General features: G+C 51.5%; 1 protein-coding gene across 3 annotated transcripts; it reads right to left on the reverse strand.

The window, feature by feature from the left end:
• Nucleotides 1-1,863: 1,863 nt before the first annotated feature.
• LOC116949407 (nuclear receptor subfamily 1 group D member 2-like) lies at nt 1,864-20,743 on the reverse strand. Of its 3 annotated transcripts, none has more exons than XM_032966721.2 (8): nt 20,058-20,743; nt 10,209-10,673; nt 9,554-9,642; nt 8,552-8,696; nt 7,120-8,129; nt 6,434-6,619; nt 5,706-5,916; nt 1,864-5,166 (listed from the first exon to the last, which is right to left on the reverse strand). In XM_032966721.2, the coding sequence occupies exons 1-8, from the start codon at nt 20,074-20,076 to the stop codon at nt 4,970-4,972; spliced, it is 2,322 nt and encodes a 773-aa protein (XP_032822612.2). In that variant the 5' UTR covers nt 20,077-20,743; the 3' UTR covers nt 1,864-4,969. The 3 variants fall into 3 exon arrangements, with proteins under 3 accessions (XP_032822612.2, XP_032822603.2, XP_032822594.2); XM_032966712.2 differs by having other exon boundaries at nt 10,209-10,676; XM_032966703.2 differs by having other exon boundaries at nt 10,209-10,679.
• Nucleotides 20,744-22,291: the final 1,548 nt, after the last annotated feature.

A 22,291-nucleotide genomic window follows, 5' to 3' on the forward strand; every position in this document is an offset into this window, starting at 1 on the left:
TTGCCCCAAACAGCCCGTTAAGCCTATACGGGGGAGCTTTGTCTTTGTACTTTGCACTAAGAGTTGCCGTGGCACCACACCGTTTGTAGTTGATAAAAAGTAAAAAAAAATCACGCTTTTATTAAATGTACCGTACTAGTAATGGCAGAACTCCACGACTCCAGGAAGTGGCCCCGAAGCTTGCCATAACGTAAGGGGACCGTGGGCCAATTACAGCCAACGTCAGTTGACCGTGGACAATTAGACCCAAGCCGAAACATAACATATAAAAAATAATATTATTGGTTCTTTCGGTAAAGTCATGTCGAAGGGAAACAAAATAATAAAAATATAAAACAATAAAATGATCACGACGTTTCGACTGCAACACAAGCAATCATCATCAGGTGTGAAAACCACAGCAAGAAAATTTGAAAAAGTAGCGTTTTTTTAACGTTAGCACCACGGAGAGCGAGTTGGCACTTATTCAGATGGATGAGTCCATCTATGTTCGGAAAAGAGGAGGGAGGAGACAAAAATAATGGATGCGGTCTGAAAGCCACCGTAAGCGTGAACAATCAATTAAGACCCGAAATGGTTTATCAAATCCTTCTAATGATTGCTAAGCCAGAATCCATCTTCTCGGTTGAAATTGTCTCTGTGTTTGTATATGTGGATAGCCTCATGAACGAATCTCTCATGGTAGCCAGATGGCTTGCAGAGAACCTCTGTCTTGGAGAAGTCAATGTCATGTGAGCCCACTGAATTATAACAGTGATCTGCCACGGCCGAGGTGTTGGTCCTACCGTGTTTTAGGTCTGCTTTGTGTTCACAGATGCGGTCTGAGACGTCGTTTGGTTTCTCCAATGTAACTACTACCACAGAGGCAACTTAGTTTGTAGACGCCAGGGTACTGTATGTCCGGAATCACATCTTTTTCGGACGGAACCAGATTACGGATTTTATGTAATGTGTTGAATCGTACCTGGATCTTGTGTTTATTCAAGATTTTGGAGATCTTTTTTGTGATCCCCGCAATGTAGGGTAAAGTGATGGTTTTGAAAGGCTCCTCAAGAGTGTCCTTCTTCATGGTTGGAGTGATAGCTTTGCGGATTGTGTAGTCGGAGTAACCATTAGCCTTAAGAGCTTGGTGTACGTGCTTGAGTTCACTGGCTATGTGCTCCTGGTCGGATATGAATTGGGCTCTATGGTGCAGAGTCTTGATGAGGGAATTCTTCTGGGATGGATGGTGGTGGGAATCCGGTTTCAGGTAAGCATCCGTATGGGTAGCTTTCCTGTAGACAGTGGCTCATTGAACCATCAGGTCTCTTTTTTATTAGAACATCCAAAAAAGGTAGCTTGCCATCTTTTTCGACTTCCACGCTTACGATGGCTTTCAGACCGCATGCATTATTTTTCGTCTCCCCTTCCTCTTTTCCGAACATAGATGGTCTCGTCCATCTGAATAACTGCCAAATCGCTCTCATGGTGCTAACGTAAAAAAAACGCTACTTTTTTCAAATTTTCTTGCTGTGATTTTCACACCTGGTGATGATTGCTTGTGTTGCTGTCGAAACGTCATGAGAATTTTATTGTTTTAAATTTTTATTATTTTGTTTCCCTTCTACGTGACTTTACCGAAAGAACCAAGAATATGAATCCCTGCAGTCACGAAAGCTTTAAACCAAAATAAAACAGAATGTTAAAAAATATAGATATTTTATGATAGAATATAGTATTGTCATGAATATGACATAAGTATACCAAGTTTGCAGTCGATACCACATTGGGAAGTGGGTAAAAATTGAGTTACAAGATTTGAGGATACAACAACAAAGCGAGTTAAAAGAAAGAGTGTAATAATGTGACACAAGCGAGCGAAGGTAATTTTAACAACGGCACGTTTATTGGGCAGGGAATGCATAACCAGCAACAGTTGCGGTGGACACAAGGATGAAGACGGGACAATGTAAATGGTAATTCCGAGCATGTGGACACACTGGCAAAATGTATGTTACAGTATCCAAGCAGCTTAACAGCAACAACCAAATCCGAGCCTCCCTCCACGCCGCCCGCCCCCCCACAACACATTCAATTATTTTCCTCAATCAAAGGAAAACGTGGACAATGCCCAATCAGCGTTGGTTGGTGGAAGTGACTGACAGCCGTCAATAAAAACGTATACACCACAACTCGTATGCACATATTCCTTGCATACACTCGTCGAACCAATGTAAGATCCATTTGTGAGTTTTTGTAATCGTTTTGTTTTTCGTCTTCTTCTTCTCCTTATTCTTCTACTACCAAACAAGTGCTCTCTCGTTTACAATATATCTCTCTTTGCCTATATATTATACATCTTTCTGAAACATTCATTTGGTGTAGGCACCGAATCAGTCACAATTGCGGAATACATTCTATTCTTGTATTTAATACGCCCTCTTGTTCTGTTTTTGTTGATTGCGACCTCCCCCCCACCGGCCCCCCCCACAGTTTGTTTCCTTCCCACAAACCAATAATCCACATATACCGATATCATACACAGATATGTCTCATGTGAAGCACACACACACAGAACATACGGATTACATAAGTATTTGAAAAAATCAGATTGCACCATGAGAAAGAGCATATATTTAAGTGATAATGTAAAGTCTTTTTTTCGGAGAACGTGCAAAGCCTAATTTATTTAATTACACAAACAGCAGAATTACACCTCCGCAATATGTACACAGACACGCATTTGGGTGAGTGAGCCCACTCATGACGCCCACACGTAGTGGATTATTGACATCAGTGTTGTTGTGATGGCGAATCATCGCGTAGTCCGCCGTGAGCCGAAAAGCGCAGCAATACATTGAACCGCACAAACAGAATTGGTATTATAACAGGATGAGATCCATTTACAGATGCCCAATTGATTTCTAACGACGGAATATTTGCCATGGCTCCGTGTCTTTACAGAGGTGTGCACTGAGCGACGGCGGTGAGTGTTTTGGATTAATGAGTGCACTGGGATGGGGGGAGGAAGACGTGCAGAAGCTTTGGAAATAAATATTATCCTCTTGCAATGTCTCTATAAATGGATCAGACCCATGTCACAAAATATATTTAGACAAAAAAAGCCGTGCAATTGCAAGGTGGTCTCCAGACGACGGTGCTCGCCGCTTGAGGCGTGAGTTAGCACCAGTTACAGGGCCATCATAGCTAGCTGCAAAGATTGAAAAACATCGTTGAATATATCTCATTGGCCTGTACATTGGTTTTGGTGGTGGTGGTGGTGGCTATCGTGTTCCTTTGCATTAAGTGCCGCGTTGATTCCGTCTCACAGGTGCAAATGTAGGGACACTTTGTGTAAATGTAGGGGACATGCGATCATTGAACGCATTTTACTTGACATGACGAAAGAAATATTAAATATGGCAATGTTTACGATACAAAAAAAAACACTAAATAATTCTCGCAACAACCAAAAAAATCGTGTTAATTTAATGCTCGTTTTAAATAAGTTCTAGCAGCTAATAATAACAAATAAAACTACGGTTGAAAAGTTGACACAAATACATTGGGGGTTCATGAAACGTCAATGCCATGACTCGTATAAACACTCGAGAAAGCTCGCTCGCTCGCTCACACGTGCACGCTTAAGTTACAAAGAAAATAAAAACTCCCCCACATAAAGGGGGACAAAGTGAAAAAAACTGGAAATGATCGCACTTTTGCACTGCTATACAATGCCACCCTAAGTGCCTGAAGCTTTCCTTGTTAGCGGTCAATGCATCGTGCAGAAGTTACCGCAGCCCGCGTCTGTGCGTACGTCTGATGCGATTTAAATTATCAACAAACCCACGACAAGATAGACATCTACGCGTGAGAGCATTTGCAATGCCTTCAAATCGGGTGTCTGTTATTCCCAATTCACTCTCTCACTGACGGTTGAGCGTCAAGGCAGGCTGAACGCAAAAGAAACCAAAGACAGATGTAAAAAAAATGTTTACAAAGGCGTTGACGAACATTCTTTTTCACGGCCGCCGCTTTGCTGCCGGCTTATTTGCGATTAAACAAAAGCGTGCGTGTCGTTTGCTTTCCTATAACGCAAGAACGCGGGGATATTTGTACAGTATATATACACACACACGCGCGCGCGCACACACACACACGAGGAGGATGTCATTACCGTTTATCGACGTGGCCCGGAAACATTTTTTTGATCACTGGTACAGCAAAACTTTATTGGGCCGGTTTACTCGGAGTAGGAAGCACAGAAGGATACGCACAAATCGTGCTCCGGTCATAAATTGTGAACGCCACGAGAGCAAAAAAAATCACTCGGGTTTACGGCGACGCCCAGTCAGTGATTATCGCGATGCGGGAGAAAACGAGAGGGACAAACGAACCAAAAAAACACAAACCTGCCATTTCGTAAAACGCTACGTAAACAAAAAAAAGACTGCTAACATAATTTACACGTGGTCGCAGAGTGCAGCTGTGTCCGTTGCACCGAAAGCCCTTGCTGCGAGAGGGAGAGACGCCAGCCCTCGCCTGGCGCCACGTCGTCCCCCGGTGGCGGAGTGTCCGCGCACCGCAACCAAACTGGCTCCGCTCGCACGCCTTTTGCGAGCGGAGCAAACAAATGTACAGGAAGCTTTAGTTGTCGTGATACCCTCCTCGTTAACCTTTGTCGATAAGTTCACGAAAGAAAAAAAACGCACGCGCCATCATTGGAAGCAAATTGCACGTGCGTTTGGATCTTACGTTACATTTAGGAGCCATTCTATAAGGCTTGTCGTCGTCGTCGTCGTCGTCATCCTCGAGTCTTTTTAGGGCAGTCTACGGATGCTATTCAAGTGTTTTTGTTGCTGTCGTTTCGTCTTAGTAAAGTGCTCATCGTACTGACGACGAACAACGGGCGAAAACGTCCAATAAATAAAGTCGCCCTCACGCACTCTGTTAATCTTTCTGCGCATCGGCCGCCGTCGAAAGCGCTCGCTCACGCGTCGATGCGGAAGGCGAGCAGCTTCTCCGAGTGGAGGTTGTTGAGCGTGCGCAGGTCAGGCAGGCGCAAGAGGAGCCTGGTGTAGAGCGTCGCGCCGTCCTGGTGGTTCCTGGAGACCAGGTCCCTCAGGTCTGAGATGAGGGCCTCCTGTAGGCGCTCGACCGTCCCCACATCCTCGATGCCGGAGCGATCTGTGGTCGCAAAAGGGGAGAGAGGGAAAAAAACGCGCGCGGTGCATTTTGGTTAATCTGGGCAAAGTGGCAATATTAAAGAGGCTTGTGGGGGGGGGGAGGGGTGTCGCATCACAAACGTCGATTCAAATTGTAGAGTTTTGCGATGAATGGAAAGGTATTTTTGTTACAGGTCGACTTTCTTAACTGTTTATTGCGAAACCTTGTCGACTGGGTGGATCTACATCTGATAAAAGAACTGATGATCCCATGATGCGTCCAGTTAATCTGGGTTACAAAGGCGCAGGGAATATTGATAAAAGCTTCTTATACTTCAGCTGTCAAAGTCAGCTGTGCGGCGTGGGGAGGGCGGCGGGTAAATCCGAGCAAATGGAAAACCACGACATTCACAGATTTGCAGCGGGTACAGATTAAACCAGGCGCTAACGACTATAATTAATATTAAACCCCCGGTGACAGTGACAATGCATGACGAAGGATTAAACCGGGGCGGCGTCACCACGTCGAATACAAAGAGAAAGAGGCAGAGAGAGACGTACCGGCGGAGACCAGCACGACGGCACTGAAGAGGCCCATCTCCTCGGTGGTGAGCCGCAGGGACACCAGCTTCTCGGCAAAGTCGAACATGGCGTGCAGGAGCTCGCCCATGCCGAGGGCTCGCAGCTCCTCCAAGCGATAGACGCGCCCGCCCGCAAACTGCACGGTCCTGTCGCGCGCGTCGAACAGCGAGGAGAAGCGCACCACGAGCACCTGCGGAGAGGGTGGCAGGGGGACAGGCGATGAGCACAGGTGTGTCGAACAAACGATGGCCATAGCCCGACCCACCCCGCCTTAAGCTGACACTTAGGAGGCGCTGGCGAAATATCTCGCCGCTCAAACGAGCAATGAGACGGCGCTCATTTCCGTTGCCGGGCACAAGTCCCTTGCTGGAAATTCCACATTACTATGGCCGGAGGAGCCTGTCTCTCCGTAGGGCAACCATTGCCGATTTCCCAACAATCGGTTGCTCGTTTTATTGAGCACGAGGAGAATTGACAAGCTCAGCCGATCTCCCCACCACCCGAACCGGAATTTAAATATCGCCGAACTTTCAAGCTGCGGAGCCGAGGTGACCTCTCACCGCAGAAGCCACCCGGGCGGGCTCGAGTGACGAAGAAAGGAGGGCGGTGGGTGGGTGGGTGGGGGGCATACAGTTCTGCCGCACGTGCCTTTGCGCCTCGACTGGGGTTCCCCGCCGGCATCGTTTTGTGTTGTTGTTGCTCCTCACCTCGAATGTGCCGGCCTTGAGCAGGGCGACCTGGTCCTGCTGCGAGAGGCTCAGGAAGCCGGGGATGCTCCGAGCGAACTCCACAACCTCTTTGACGGCCGGCGTGAAGCAACGGGAAAAGTCCTCCCACACCTCGCCCCCGCTGGCGTCGGGGCGGCCAAACGGGCCGCTGTTCAGGGGGCACGCCTGGCGATGGAAAGAACGCGCGTCAGGCGGGGCGGAGACGACATCTCGCGCTGTTGTCATGCTTCCCATGTTAGGAAGCCAGCGGGAGCTGTGCAATGTTAGACTGGAAACTCAATTTTGACCTGAAGCTTTCGTGACTGCAAGAATTCATACTCTTTGGGTCTTTCGGTAAAGTCACGTAGATAATAAAATAATAATAAACATTTCTTCCTGCCTCAGCAGTCCGCCTGCTGTATTTTTTCACCTGAAGACGATTGCTTGTTGTTGCGATCAAAACGTCGTGATTTTTTAAAATTATTTTTCTATCAACGTGATTTTACCGAAAGACCCAAAGAGTATGGAAACTCATTTCTTTAAAACTGCTTTTTGTGTTTAGTTTGTTGTCCTTCCTGATTATCGTGGTTGGCTACCTACGGTGCGAAAGAAGTTCACCGTACATGCACACAACATACATACTACATACATGCGTAGGGTCGCGCGCCGCGAGCGATCTCACGTACCAGCTTTCTGCTCTGCGGTCCACTCCAGGGGCAGCTTCGCGCTCCCGAGGACGACGACGTCTCCTCTCGCTCCTCGGGCCAATGCCGCACGCCGCCGGACATCTGCGGCGCCTGCTCGTGCCCCTGTCCCATGGGGCACACCGAGACTTGGCCGTAGCCGTAGTCGTGCCGGCCGTATTGGCCGTGCTGGCCGGAGATCGCCTGAGGCTGCGCCGCGTGGAAGCGCCCGGCGTTGTCCTCGCCCGGGTACGCGCCCCCGTGGGCGCCCGCGGAGCACCCGCCCGCGTAGCGCGCTCTCTCGTGCCCGCTGTCGATGAAGCCGGCGCGGTTGCCGTTGACGCCCGCCGGCGAGTCGCACCGCTGGCGAAAGAGGCTGGCTTGGGCGGCGGCCCTCTCTCCCCGGCCGTTGTCCGGCAGCCCGTAGCGCTGGCCGCCGTTGTTGTTGTCCTGCGCGCTCCACGCGGCGCGCGCCATCTCGGCCTCCTGCCTCGCGCCCAAGATGGCGTGCGCGGCCACGCTGTCCGAGAGCCCGGCGAAAGCGGGGCCTTGCATGGCGTCTGCCGCCAGGCTCCCCCCCGGCGCCGAAGCGAAGTTCTGAACCCGCTTGGGGTCGCCGACGACGTTCGACTGCCCCAAAGGAACCTCGGGGCGGCGCTGCCGGAAGACGTCCGAGTGTGCGGCGCCGACCCTCTGAGCCGCTTCTTCCTCTTTAATCTTGAGGGGGCTTCCGGGCTGGCTGCGGGGCCGCCCGCCATCCGGGCTCGCCTGCATCGACTCGGACGGCTTGCGCGCCCTGCTGGCCTCGACCTCCGCCTGCCCCACGCTGCTCCACTCCATGTTGTCGACCGTCAGCAGCTGCTGCTGCTCCTGCTGCTGCTGCTGGCCGCCGTCCGCTGGCCGAGCTATCGCCTGGCTGACCATGACGGACGAGGATGCGGAGTTGAGGGCGTTCTGGACTTCCTCCATCAGGCGCAGCTTCTCGCGCTTTGGGATGCGTCCGAATCGCACGGCTGTGGCGGTGGTGGAGGGGGAAGAGACAAACAGCGAGGGACCATTTGAGATTTCACATTCCGGTTCGAGTGAAACCCATCAACTGAAGGCGTCTGTCTACGGGACCCCTTCAAGGAGGAACGGTAACGCAGGAACACGAAACTAGGCTACATAATTTCACATTGAATGTTATATTATTTTTCTGCGGTTCGTCTGGTGCAGGCTTACCATTATTTGTTCTGCACTTATTAAAATTGCAATGCATTAAAAATGGTACGGGGGCTCTTCATGACGACTCGATTAGCACGGCGCTTTTCGAAAAAGGCGGCGTTCATCTCAACGGGCTCTCCCGTATCGCCACTTTAAATTATCGTCACAGGCTGAGGCTTGGGCGCTCCCGAAAGTGCCGGCCGACAGATTGACGCACTGCGAAATCACCCACCGTCTTTGGACATGCCGACGGACAGGCACTTCTTGAAGCGGCAGTGCTGGCAGCGGTTGCGATTTGCCCGCACGATGGGGCAGGTCTCGTTCTTGAGGCACGGCTTGTACTTGATGTTTTGCTGGATGCTGCGTCGGAAGAATCCCTACGTGGAAGGAAGAAAAACGAATGCACATGCTGCCGACGTTAGCCCTGCGCGACAAGTTCTTTAAATGCACCAATATTTATATAAAAGTGACAATGGAAATGTAGTTGTAGCGCAAAGCATCGATTCATTTCGAGACTAGTTCAGTAATTTCCTGTGATTGGGATGTTTGGTCGATTCCTCATCGAGCCGAAACTTTCTGACGACGCCCCTCCTGGATATGTGAAAAAGAGCTTTATAGCGCATCGGATTGTTCCAGTATATAAAAAAAGATTCCGATTGTGATATGTATTATTGTTTACATGTGGGAGGAAAATAGATCAACTGGAGAAAACAAACGAACAAACAAAAGGACAAGGAGCTTACACTAAAAATAAAAACCCACAAAAACTAAAATTGTATCAACCGACTCGCCACACCGCCACCTGCTGGCCGCTCTGCTCGCGGCCAGCAGGTGGCGGGCGTCTCACGCGCACGTGGCCTCAACGTGAGTCGCCAGACGGAGCGCCAGATTGCAGGCACCTTCACACACACACACACACCCGGCGCTCTGCGGCATCTCCCACAAGGCCAGTTGGGTGCGAACACAAATTGCTGACGGGGGGGGGGGGGGGAGAGGCGGCGGGGGTTGAACAAGCCAATCATCGACCCGGCCAATCGTAAAAAAAAATTAGTAACCGCTGTGTGGCCTGGTCACCAGCGGTTGTGCTCGAGGAGGTTGAGAGAGTTAGGGAGGGGCGTGATAGAAAAGAGCACCGGTGGGCCAAGGGTTCCGTCCCGAGAGCCCCGCGGGCGATTTGAACGAATCGATCGCCGGGAGGCGGCAGGAGAAGGGAGGAGGAGGAGGACGCCGTTACCTTGCAGCCCTCGCAGGCGTGTACGCCGTAGTGGAACCCGGACGCGGCGTCTCCGCACACTTTGCAAAGCAGCACAACGCCGTTGATTGCTGCGGAACAAACGTTGCACGGGGGGGGGGGTTAGTGGAGCTTTGACACACCCACGCCCGCCCGCTGTTGTTCGGAAGCATCAATGCCGCGACTAAACCCGAACCGAAACGTGCGCGCGACTAAAATTTTTTTTACTTTTTTTTTATTTTACCAGGTAAGGCCCGCTTGTTCAGAAACGAGCTGGCCACAAATGACAGCTCAACGAAGTGGATTCATGCGTGGAAAATTTACAGCAATCCAAATAGACATGCAAAATCTAAATTTAAAGGCGTCAGGGTCGGGATCGAACCCACGACCTCCTATATACCAGGCGAGGTAGTTAACATCTCAGAGCCGCTGCGTGGCGTTCACCAAAACGTTTCAACACAATCGGGTGCACCCTCGAGCAACCGCAATTCCTCGTCAATCATGGGCTTAACAATTATTATTCTCTATTAACCGCTCATTTCCCATTACATCGCACTTACCCCCACCCCCGTTCCCCTCCCACGCATCGTGCGGCACGGCACAGATCCGCTGCCGGCGAGAGCGCGAGAGAGGCTCGACCGCGCGCGTTGTCGCTTACTGGCAATGCTCCCGATGGAGCCGGACTTGAGCTTGCCGGCGCTGCCCCGGGCGCCGCGGTGCGTGGGGCCGAGCGCCAGCGACGAGGTAGGCGAGTGCGTGACGACGGCGCCGCCGCCGCCGCCGCCGAGGCTGATGCCGACGGAGCCGGGCGAGGCGCCGGCCGGCGGGCAGTACAGGTGGTCCTGCAGCACCGTGTCCTGTCTCGCGGGTAGCGAGGTCACGTAGATCGAGCCGCGACCGGCGCCGCACGACCCCTCCGCGTCGCCCCGGCCCGGCGACCCCGGGCGGAATCCCGGAGGGCCGCCGACGGGCGGAGGGGACGCGGAGAGGGAGGACGAGAGCGGCGACTGGGAGCCGGAGCCGAAGCCGCTCTCGCTGCTGTCGCTGTGGCACGACATGGGGCTGGGGCTGGAGCCCATGGAGCCCGCGTACGAGATGACCCCTCCTCCTCCTCCGCCTCCTCCTCCTCCTGCAGAAACACGCGCGTGGGCACAGAGGCACTTTAGGTTGGAACATCGTGCGTGTGTGCGCGTGTTCCCAACGCCGCGCAGAGCGGTGCACAGGCAAGGACAGCGCGCTGCTGGCGGCCGTGCCCAGTGCTGAACGCCTGCCAGCTACGAGATGCGGTGGAAAGTTTAAAAAAAAAATACCTTTTTTTTCGGGGGGGGGGGAGGGGGTAAACTTTTACTGAACGTTTTATTGAATTTGAAAGGAGCTCCACGTTCAAATGAGCGTTTGGGCGAATCCCAACTCCTTCGGCAGCCAAAGGTGAAAGTTGCACACCCCAATGGCAGGGGCCAGGATAACGAGCGTCGCGTTTTTTTCGTCGCCATCGACGCGAGGGCCTCTCAGAGCGGCCTGCAGCCGGGGCTCAGCTCGGAAAGGAGCGCTCACATAGGAGGGAGGGGACGCGGTGTGTTCACGCCTCTCGTCCTGCAGACTGCTTCGCGGCGCTCTGCCCTAAAGGCCCAGTCAGCTGATGGAGCGAAGCAGTGTTTTGTCCGCGCCGAATCCTTCGTTTTGAAAAAAAATCGAAATACCAATGTTAAGTTGTTTTTGAGGGTTGGATGGCGTAAATATAAGTGTGTCGCTAAACCCGCCGCCACCCGACACAGCCAATTAGTTAGGTTTGTCACGTAAAACAACAGTGCCAATTAGTTACTATAGATCAGCGCACCTAAAGCCGAATTTAATTCCAAAGCCGCATGATTGAATGAATGCAAGCAAATGCTAAAAAGAAAAGTAAAAAAAAAGAATGTATAAATACCTCAAATGTTTAGGATATTAAATATTCCCTGACCGATTCCCCTTCTATTTACAGTCGGACAACAACATCCGGTGGACACAACACGTCTCTACTTCTTCTTCTAAAGGCAAGGGCTGTGGTAGGTTGGGGGAAATAAATACACCCTACTAAAACAATCACGTGGCCAATATTTAAACCACGTGATTACAACTACAGCCACAGTATGACGTTCTCTTTTTAAGTGCACGCCAATAAAGTGGCGACTGAAATTCATCGTTTAAATTTTTTTTTTAAAAATCATCATTCTCAAGTGGGCTCGGCCTCCTAATACTGTACCGGCAATGGACCTAACATTAAGTAACCCCTTTTAAGCTAATTACCAGGGCTCTTTTACTTCAACATTACCACACATCCACACCCTGGCTCTATGCATCATCCCACGCCAATTAAGCGGGCCGCATACAATAGCGCGATTATGGCGGCAATTGGGCAGCTGCACCTCCCCTATCCTGCCCGGCGTTTGCGCGTGCGCGCACACAACACGCACACTTGCACGCTAGTAACACCGAGAACACCCCCCCCCACCACCACCACCACCAATGCTTGTGGCACAAATCCCCCACCCACCACTGACACAGAAAGAGGAGGTGGGGGGGGGGAAGAGAGGGAGAAAAAAAACCCCACGGGCTGCAAAACATCGGTCACGTGGATCCGCACGGTGGGATCTGCCAGTAGCAAACAAGCAAGAACAGCCTTGGCAAGGGTTCAGCGCTCTTTCCATTTCAAGACTTGGCAAACAACGCAGAGTACACTATGTACTCTTGACATTCATTTTTGTTCGTACAAATTGCGGTGTTGTGTATACGCGGAAGGCGGCACCACCCGCCTTGCGTCCTGCAATAGGCAGCGGCAAAATAACGTCCCTGGCTTCACTGTCCAACAAGAGAGAGTCTGGTTACAGCACTGCCCCAGTGCCCTTTGTGGAACACAGAGGGAGGAGGAGGGGGGGGGGTGGAACGAGAGGGTTTAGTAGGGGCACTGGGGCCAAGGGCAGGCAAGAGTCAGCGGAACTTGGAACAGGGTGGCCAGTAAGGCGGACATGGCAGGCAGCGCAGAGGGAGAATAGTCGGTGCCCAGTGGAAGAAGCAACTGGCTCCCTCCCACCACACTGCGCCCCTCCACTACCCAACCCACCCACCCCATCCCCCCCCCGCCTCCTCCTTTCTCCCTCGGACTACCTCGGGCATTAGATTGTTCTGCGCTATTTAAAACCGGCGGAGGAGTTGTACATTTTAATTCACCGAAACCACCAATGTGCATCGTGCGCGAGAGGAAGCGGTGAATGTGACGGCACTGTGCCCTCTGGTTGACTGCGTGTGAACCGAGCCACCGGGCAGTCGAGTCGAAGTTTTACTCCCAAGATGTTTTCTTGTTATTGAAATGATCTCGAAATGCCATGTGGATATCACAATCGAACCATTGAATCTGTTACTATGGCGCGCGTGTTTAATCGCAAGGTGGCAGCACGTAATTGTCGCCTAAATGGCAACAGCAACAACGGAGTGCTAGTAACGAGGTGAAATGTGATTATAATTCATCATTAATATCATATTTGGAGAGTAAAACAACGTTGTCCGTTTTCTAAACGCCAAATAGCAAGCGCCGTGTTGACGGTAACAATACGGGCGTTGATTTTGTTTAGCAGGCGTTTAGTTTCGTCTCCTTCTTCAAGTGGAACACATCCTGAATGTATTTCTAATTTAACAAACCGGAACATTGTGTTTCAGGCCGCGGCATATCGCGTGTGTTGTGATAGCCACGCACAACACAAAAAAAAACCGTCGGGCTCTGTGAAACTGGAGCATGTAAATTGCACCGGCAGCTTTACAGGCATGTTACCGAGTCAACGCCAAGTGTCAAACCATCTGTCTTTGGGGCGAAAAACATTGCCCCCCCACCACCCCGCCAACTCCCCCACCTCTCCCACCCTTCTTCTCTTCCATCCGCCGCCCCCACCAACCCAAAACCCCCCATCCCTCCTCCCATGCATCTCCACACGTGTACCTGAACGCGGCTGACACGGGATGACCCACTTTGCTATTACTGGCATCGCTGCAGCTACGCGTTACGTGAGGGCCTCACGTGGACCTGCTCGTGTTTGAGCCGCGCACGCTTGAAGCACAAACACGAGAGGGAGAGGGATGGAAAGGGAGGGGAAAGCTAGCGAGAGGGTGCATCATCAGCTGGCCCTCAACGTGAGCCACAGGCATCCTCATCCCTCCAATCACAGAGCCGCTCCAGCACTGGTTACAGCAGCCAATTAGGTTACAGCAGCAGCAGTGGCGGCGGCTCCCGACACGCTCTGAATGGAATGATTTCACATCCCCCTCCACAGAATCCCACCCCCAATCCATACCCATCCCATCTCTCGCCGCTCCTCCCCGCGCTCTCTCAGAATGCAGAGGAGATGAAAGGTCTTCACGTGTGGAATTCTAAACATGTTTTTTTTATATTAAAGGTTAAAAAAATACTGCAGCTAAAATCGGTACGATTGCAGTCTCATGGTTTTCTGTGTTGTCGATTGTTGGCATTTCATCGGATTAAATCATTCGAGGTTAATACCGGTTGCAGACGAGGAAGGGAAATGCTTATTTGCAATGTGGCGGGGGATGCGTTCATTCGGGTAAATACAATTACGGAGGCTAAACGATGAACGTAAAATGGCACCGCTGATATGACGAGCGATGCCTTCAGAGCCAGCGTCTGCGAAGCCCACCGTGGCAAACGGGGATTTACTGCAGGCAACAATTTGCAAGTGGGCGTCAAATAATGAGATCGAGATGCGGCCTCACGGCACGTCGCGCGAGCGCTCTGGGTGCGTGTCTGGGCTGTGCTAATTTTAAATCAAATGAAGCTTCCGCAGCTTTACCTAAGCGTTGTGAATTTCAACATCGATTCATGGCCTTGTTTGCCGTTTCAATGTTTGAACAAGGATTGCTCGCTTCCACGCTGCCTCCTCGCCTGTTACATAACAAAACTACAGGCCCTCTATATTCCGCCCTTGGCTACGGTTCCAGTGCGGCTCACCCCCCCCTTCCGCCTGCCTCCTCCCCCATTCCTACCGAGCAAAGTGTTGCGTAACCCGTCTCAGCGTTCTAAACAATGCAAAGGACACCCCCGGAGCGAAACGCGAGCGCCGTTTTGCCTCCCACATCTCAAATCCCACCGTCAAATCCTGCGACGTTAATGCGTGTGTCACAGGGGTCTGTGTCACCGGGTTTTATTTTTTTATCCGCAGCGGCGTTGAATTTCAAACTCATCTCCTGGCAAATGCGCGCGCCTCTCGTGTCCTGCGTCGCCTGTCCCTTGGCCCGTGTCCCTTGGCCCTTGTCCCCCCCCAGTGGACTTTCGATCGGGCAATGTGGGAACACGCAACCCGGCCACACGTCTCCCATGAAACCTCCTTATCGAGGCTATTTTTGGCCGACACTCAAAATAATCACACGCGATGCCGCTTCCTTTGAGTACAGTACTAGATGTTCCAATTGCTAATCGCTTATTTTCCTTGGCTTATAATTAAAATAAATCACTCCACGTACTTTTGCTGGGGTACAGTATTTATATAAATATAGCTCTAGCTTATTTTATTATCCATGTATTTTGGTCTCTGAAGCTGCGCTGTGTGAGAATTGTTTTCGTTTCTTTCATAATCCAATTAGCAGTATTGCAGAACTTCCGTAAAGTTCGGTGCAATCATTAATGTTTTGCATGCCCAACTCTCTGGCACGGTAACAGTACCACTGCCGCAGTCTGCTTTTTCAAATCGACCTCAGCAACGATTGTCTCATGTTGCCACTAAGAATTCACTGAATGCAAAAACAAAATATGCAAACCGTCTAATTTTCCTACAGGCTCAATCTTCTTTGCGCAAAAATTTGTTTTTTCAAATATTCGCTAATCTCATACGGCGCATTGTCTCCGTCGCCACTATAAATCGCATGCGGTCTTCAATTTGAAGGTTAGGAACATGCCCACCCATCCGTTCATGCGCAACTGGCATTATAACGCAAACATAATCGCTCCCACTGATGCCCTGATGTGCTTGAGCACGGCTAATGTTTATATCTCTTCAAAATTCTGCACGGGCTCGGAAAGCCAGGTCACACGCTGTGCGTTATGTAATGTGCAAACGTTTGGGGGATTTTTCCCCCCCTCTCTCACTCTCTCTCTCCAAAGATCAATGGCAACCCCCTTTTTTTGTTGTCTCGCCGCCGAGGCTGACGAGGCAAGAAAACATTCGCAGGCACGACAGCGGCCACTGGAGGGCGCCTACGCACACACACACACACAACACGTTCCAAGGTTACGGTTACGCAACTCATCGCCCGTCTCTCTCGTGTGTCTCGGCTCAGCTAAACGCAACGGTTACAAGCTGGGTGCGGAGGACGGAGGGGGTTGGGGGGGGGGCTCCATCCCCGTACACTCCTCCACTCCCCGCCCCTTCTCCCCCCCCCCTACCCCACACATCGACCCAACCCCAGCAGCAGCAGCACTCCACGTCCCCTCTCTCTCTCCCCTCCTTTCATCCAAGTCACCCCACGCACCCTCCCCTCCTGGCAGCCGGCCAGCACATTACTCAACTGCCAAGTAACAAGAACACAATGTTCTGGTACGAACGCATGCTTGGCCTGCAGAATATAAATAACCCAACCCTTGCCAGAATTGCCTGGAAAGGCACATGTTTTGAATAAGGACTTGTGGACTTGCTAGCTAACCGCTGGCATATATTTTTTTTACAGACTTAGGGTAGTTTTTTTTTTGGGACCATGATGGAATGCGCATTTAAAAAAAAAATCCTACAAAAACACTGCCCTTGTTAAACCCTAACATTAAGTAGGTATGTGCGTGCGTGTATATTATTGTTGTGATTTTTTTTTATTTGTACGGGTACTTCTGGCATATCCCGCTGCTGCGGGGTATTATTGTAACCGTGCTTTTCACCGAGGCTGGCCTGGTGGTCAGTTCGGGTTGACGTTCGGGAAACCTAGACCCGGGAGCATAGAAGTACTGTACAGTAAAACAACGGATGTTGATGTAGTGTGTATTTTTATTAGTGAGATACAACACGAGTGAATAGCGATACGAGCACAACTGCACGGTGCTCCGTTTACAACAACAACAACAACAGAAACGCTTGCTCCGTTGTGCGGCTAAATAAGGGGTTGTTACGAATCGTCGTTTGTGGATTATGAAACGTTCCGGTGGAAATCGGTGGCGAGATGGAGGGGAATGTGCGGAGGGGCTTGGTTGGCTTGCCCTCGGCAACAGAAGATGCAGAATAAACACAATGACTCGGCATTGCTAACGGATCAATGGCGAGCACTCATCTCTGCGTCTTTTAGCCCAATTTCCAGGCCAGCGTGTGTGTACTGTACCGCCTCTCCCCCCCCCTCTCCTCTCTCTACGCAGAGTACAAAACACAGCGGTGGCTGGGGCAAGGTTGACGCTGTTTTGCGTGATAGCTAGAATCACATTTTTTTAAATGCTCACTCAAGGATTTGTTCACAAGCATGTCATGGAAGTGGTGACAACTTTGGTTCATGGCACACTTGCATGATAAACTCAGCCACATGAGTTTGACTCCGGCCACGGCTAATATCAGTTTTTGAGTGATATCTGTCTCACCCCCATCCCCAAAATAAAAAAATAAGTAAAAACAACCTTCACCAACCCGCACAATGAAGTATGGTCAAACAACCTCACAGGTTATCATAATTATTATATATATTTTTTTCACTATGAAGTAGGGTACAACTAACACGTCCAATAGACGTTGGACAATGCTCTCTGGAGGTAGGAATCTCTGGGTGGACCCGCGAGTAAGTGCTGGCTGCTGTTTACAACCAACGCGATGTGCCTCGGCTTTTTTTCTTCTCTTACGTGGCACGTGTTTACGCAAAACGAAATTCTCAAAAAGCATGTCCTTGGATGGCAGTAGCACAAGCGCAATATAAAGTTTTAGAACTTCCGTCCTCAACGAAGTGTCTCCCCCCCCCCCCCCCGGAGATGCGAGGCGATAAATTCCAACCTCCCGCGAACCTTCCCCAAATCTCTGTGGCTGATGGGGGTCTCGGTTTTAACCGCCCCAGTTAAAAAGGCCTTAAAATAGTTCAAAGTACACGTCGCTCCCGTGGCTCACAAACATTCCATTCCAAAAACAAACCCGCTGAAGTTCGCTCCGGTTTATTCCCCCACACCCCCCCCCCCCCCCCCCCGTGTCTGTGTGAGTGAGTGAGCGCGAGAGAGAGAGAGAGAAACAGAAACGCCGGCACTTGCGTTATTATCTTTTAACAAACAAACAAAAAAATTTATCCCAGAAAGACGCGGACACAAAAAATACACTTAGTTCCAGAAGGAGTGCCAAGACGTCAAAGTCTGGCTGCCACCAACACCCAACACCCACCTAGCTACACTGGCATGTCTCAGGGGTCGTTATGTAAGCCACGAGGCTCGGAACACTGTGACCTACATACGACCTGACCAGAATTTTCCAATGTGTGAGCGCATTTTCGGCCCCCCTTTTTTCTTCTCTCTCATTTTGTTTCTTTAGCAGTGGTGTGGTTGGAGGGGGGGGGGGTGTGGGTTGGGTGTGTGCATTGGGGGGGGGGTGTATGGGGGGGTACGGTGAATAGAACGCAACGTACTCTACGCACGCGCGCACACGTATGCCGCCAATACGTAACGTGACTGATTAACGCACGTGGAATTACAATCGCAAGCCCCCTGAAGCGCGCATATTATAATATAAACACCGCTCCCTAAACCCCTTTTATATATATAAAAAAACGACTTTCGCCAATCTTGCGGTGGCGATGTTTTTACGCAACAAGTTTGCTGCTGTTAATGACGTCTCGTAATTGCGGTCACTACGAGCTGGGAGCGGGCTGGTGGGGCTGAGGAAGAGGGGGCGGTGGCCGTGGTGGTGGCCGTGGTGGTGGTGGGGGGATGAAAGGTGGGGGGGTGGGGGAGCCAGTACCGTCACCCGAGGGGGGGGGGTATCGCACTAAAAAACATGTTGTTTGAATGTTGACGTGGTCAAGTGGAAGTTTTGAGAACAGTGTGTACAGGTATATGTGAAGCGGTAGGTGAAGGGAGGGGCAGAGTACGGGGGAGGGGAGGGTGGGGGCTGGGAGGGGGGGGAGAAAGGGGGGGGGGAGAAAGGGGGGGGTATCCGCTCCAGGTGGGCGGCCTCAGGTGCGCGTGCACGTGTGTTCGACACGTGTGCGCGTGCACGTGTGTTCGACACGTGCGAGTGCACGTGTGTTTTCGCGCAGGTGCAGGAAATGTGATGTTGCTGGTGCATGCGATGACTGTACGTGCAAGCCAACTGTGCAGATGCACGTTCAGATGTCGGCGAGGTGCGCGTAATTGCGTGCACTGCACTTACAGTGCTGTGCGCGTGTGTACAAGTGTAAGTACACAATGCCAAAGTTGTACATCGACGGGTTTGCGTTATAACAGGAGGCATGCGATATATACGCCGCCGCGCGTTTACAGGCGTACGCACATTTGCATGCGTGTCTATTACAACATTGTACGCGCGTTGGCACAGGTTTGTGTAGACGCGCAGGTGTTCGCGCATGAACCGGCATACGTGCACGGGACACCTGCGTGCACAGGTACGTACGTATGTTGAACTTCTTTCGCACCGTACACGTAGCCAACCAACCGCGTCAACGCGCAGGTGTGTGATGTGCGTGCCGTACGCGAAGGTGCGGGTAAGGTGTGGCCGTGCACGTGTGAGCTCAGTCGAGTACTGCCCGCCAGTCCATTAGCCTCGGCTACCTCCTCCAAGTCACGAAGCCAACGTCGCATCATCGTCACCGCCACCACAAGCGATCCTCCGGCAACACTTTACGTAACATGGGTTCCCGGACCCCCCCATCCAATGCGGCTGGACGAGGAGGCGGGGTTGTGCGGGGGAGGGAGGGATGGGATGGGATGGAGGAGGTGGCACATGGCTGGTGGGGTGCGGTCCACGTGCGCCCGAGAGAACCAATGCGTCTCGGGGGTGGGGGGAGCAGCCCTCGCTCTTGCAGTCCTCGCCATTCATTCGGCTTGTTTACGATTTTTTTTTTAATCTACGCCGTGCTGCGTGTCTGTGCGTGTGTGTCACGCCTCGCTCCCCCACACACACACTGCCTCTGGCTTGCTCTGCCGATATACAATCCCCGTACATTAAACGCACGCCGGCAAGGCTGTGTGTGTGTGTAATACGAGAGTTGTGTGTATTTTACGTACGGCCAAACTATAGGCTGCTGTTAAGTCTCGAGCGAGAAGCAAGCTCTCATCCTTAAACAACTCGCGCTACGCGATAATAAGGTACAAAAAAACCCCCATCCTTTATCAATACGGGACAGTTATATCATCACCGTCATCATCGGCTACGATCAATCCACTGCTGGATGAAGCCCTCTGCCTGCCCCGGCCTCTGCCCCATCATCTTTCACGACGCTTATACGTGAATACAAGCAAGCACAATGTATCAAAATCGCGTGTAGCGCGCACACGCATGGCACTCGCGCACGCACAAACTCCCACCTGGATGATTCGTGTCCATGCTTCTCGATGTCCTCTCGGCTCCGGCGAGTGGGTCGGGCAAGCGTAGCGTCGCGGAATACTAAAAAAAAATAATTTGTTTGTTTTAAAGTCGCTGAGAAAAATAACTCCGGAGTAACTTCGACTACTCCAGGCGCTGCCACTACTAAACCGCTCTCAACACGAAAACTCTGCTGTTGCGTCGCTGATGCCACTACCACTACTGCCGCCGATAATGATGATGCTGCTGCTGTCTGGAAGTCAACACCGGAATGAAGCGCAGAGGAAGTCTTCGGCACTGGCCGTCTTCCGGCAGATCTTGCCCTCTGTAGACAATCTTCAGTTCGGTGGAACAGAGGCGGTTTAAGAGGGTGGTGGTGGTGGTGGTGGGGGGAGCTACCAATACTGCTTGCTCGTGCTGCTAGCGTTAAGCAGAAGTAACCGCGTGGGTGAAACGACAATTGGTGTTTCCTGGCTAGTGTGCGCGTGTGTGTGTGTGCTAGGCTGTAAGGGAAGAGCCGAAGTGAGTCAAGCTATAACCACCCCCCCCCCTACTCTCAGTGCCGACTGCGACGAGCCTCGCTCACCGACCGCGTGGTTCATAACTGCACTCGCCTGGCGCGCAGCGCGGCCTCATATCTGCCGCCTTTCCCAGTTGGCGCAGCTCACGCGGCCCGAGGGTGGGAGGGATGGGGAGGGGAGAGGGAGGGATGGGGATGAAGGGAGAGAGAGGGAGTAGGGGAGGGGGAGGTGGGAGCAGGCACACACGCGCGCGCGTGCGAGCGCGGGGGCTTGAGGGCGGGTCCTAGCGCTGCTGGCTTGGCGTGTCCTAGTGACACACTTTTCGGGGTTTTTTTTTTCCGCTCACACTGCCGCACATGCGCTGCAATGTGACTTGGCAAAGCCGCAGTGGAGAAGTGCCCCCTCTCCACCCACCACCTCTCTCTTATTCTATAAGTGTACAATTATAGAATAAGAGAGGCATATCCTGCGTTCTCGCCGGTAATGCGGACTTGGTCAGCTTTCTACATAGGCTTTAGCGTCACGCTCCATGGAGGGGGGAGGCGGTGCGAATTACTTGTTTAGCCGTCGATACCGGCTGGGGAGGGCATCGTTTTTCGTTTGTTTGTCTTTTTGAAAGGTTTTGATGAAGAGACTTGAAGCAGTGCGGATGTTTATTGTGGCCCAGTGATTCAGATACATCAACCGGAATGAACGTGGGGATTTTGGGATGGACTAAATCCGATGTCGTTTTAGTTTTCGGGTTATCAAAGTTGAACCGAAGACTCGACTACACTTGGCACACATTTCAAGTTTACAGCGCCCCTCTAAAGCAATCATAGGAATTCGAATTACTCAGACATAATGATGATGAGTCAGTCTCGAGTGCAACAACGGGGAACATTCCACAAAGTCAAGCAACTTTAGTTATTACTACAGAGTAATACTTCTTCATTAACTACTCAACATATGAAAACTATATTTAAAAAAACGTAATGATCGACCTAAAAACAATTGTACATTCAAGTTATTTTTCTTTTACAATTATACTCTTTTTTTGCAACCACTGAAGTGACATTTAATCCGCTTGAATGTAATAACGCTATGAATGCAATGCGTATGCCCATGAATAAACCCACTGCGTTGAGAATTGACATTGCTGGCAAACGAGGTCCCATGATGAAATTGACATTGCATTTGTAATTTACATCCCTCGGCCAATCCGCTGGCCACACGGGGGTTATTTGGCCATACTTCACCGCGCCGGTCAATGCGGATTGATGAAGCGGGAAGGCCCAAAGACCAGCCCCGACACCACTTGCCAACCATTGTGAACCGCGCTCCGACCAGTGACATTGATACTGCACTACGTACGGTAGCCGGTGAGCGTCTCAAGGTGGCCGTGCTCTTTGTGGGGAGCGGTGGTGTAGCGGTTAGCGCTACGCTGCGCGACGAACCCAACCCGGCGACCCGACTTCGATTCCCGCTCACGGTCAACACTCAGTGTTGCTGGCCACCCATCCGCTCGTGTGCCGTGCCGGCCTTTATGGGTGCTCGCTGATAGCACTTGCCTCTACAGTCTGTTAAGGCTACACGGGGGATCTTTGTTCTCTTCGTCATAGACCTGGGGATGCTAAACATACGAAGGTCGCCCTCGTTACACACGAAGTGATTGCCGCAAGTGAACCACCAATCTTGACTTAAAGCTTTCGTGACTGCCGGAATTCATATTCTTT

The sequence above is a fragment of the Petromyzon marinus genome, chromosome 2 (assembly GCF_048934315.1).
Source record: "Petromyzon marinus isolate PM22_M1 ecotype Great Lakes invasive population chromosome 2, UKy_Petmar_22M1.pri1.0, whole genome shotgun sequence".
NCBI classification, from domain to species: domain Eukaryota; kingdom Metazoa; phylum Chordata; class Hyperoartia; order Petromyzontiformes; family Petromyzontidae; genus Petromyzon; species Petromyzon marinus.

Coding starts and splice junctions, on each gene's coding strand:
- LOC116949407 (XM_032966703.2), bottom strand. Junction 9,643..10,208: donor CTCCATCGGGAGCATTGCCA/GTAAGCGACAAC, acceptor TTTGTTCCGCAG/CAATCAACGGCGTTGTGCTG. Junction 8,130..8,551: donor CGTCGGCATGTCCAAAGACG/GTGGGTGATTTC, acceptor CCACCGCCACAG/CCGTGCGATTCGGACGCATC.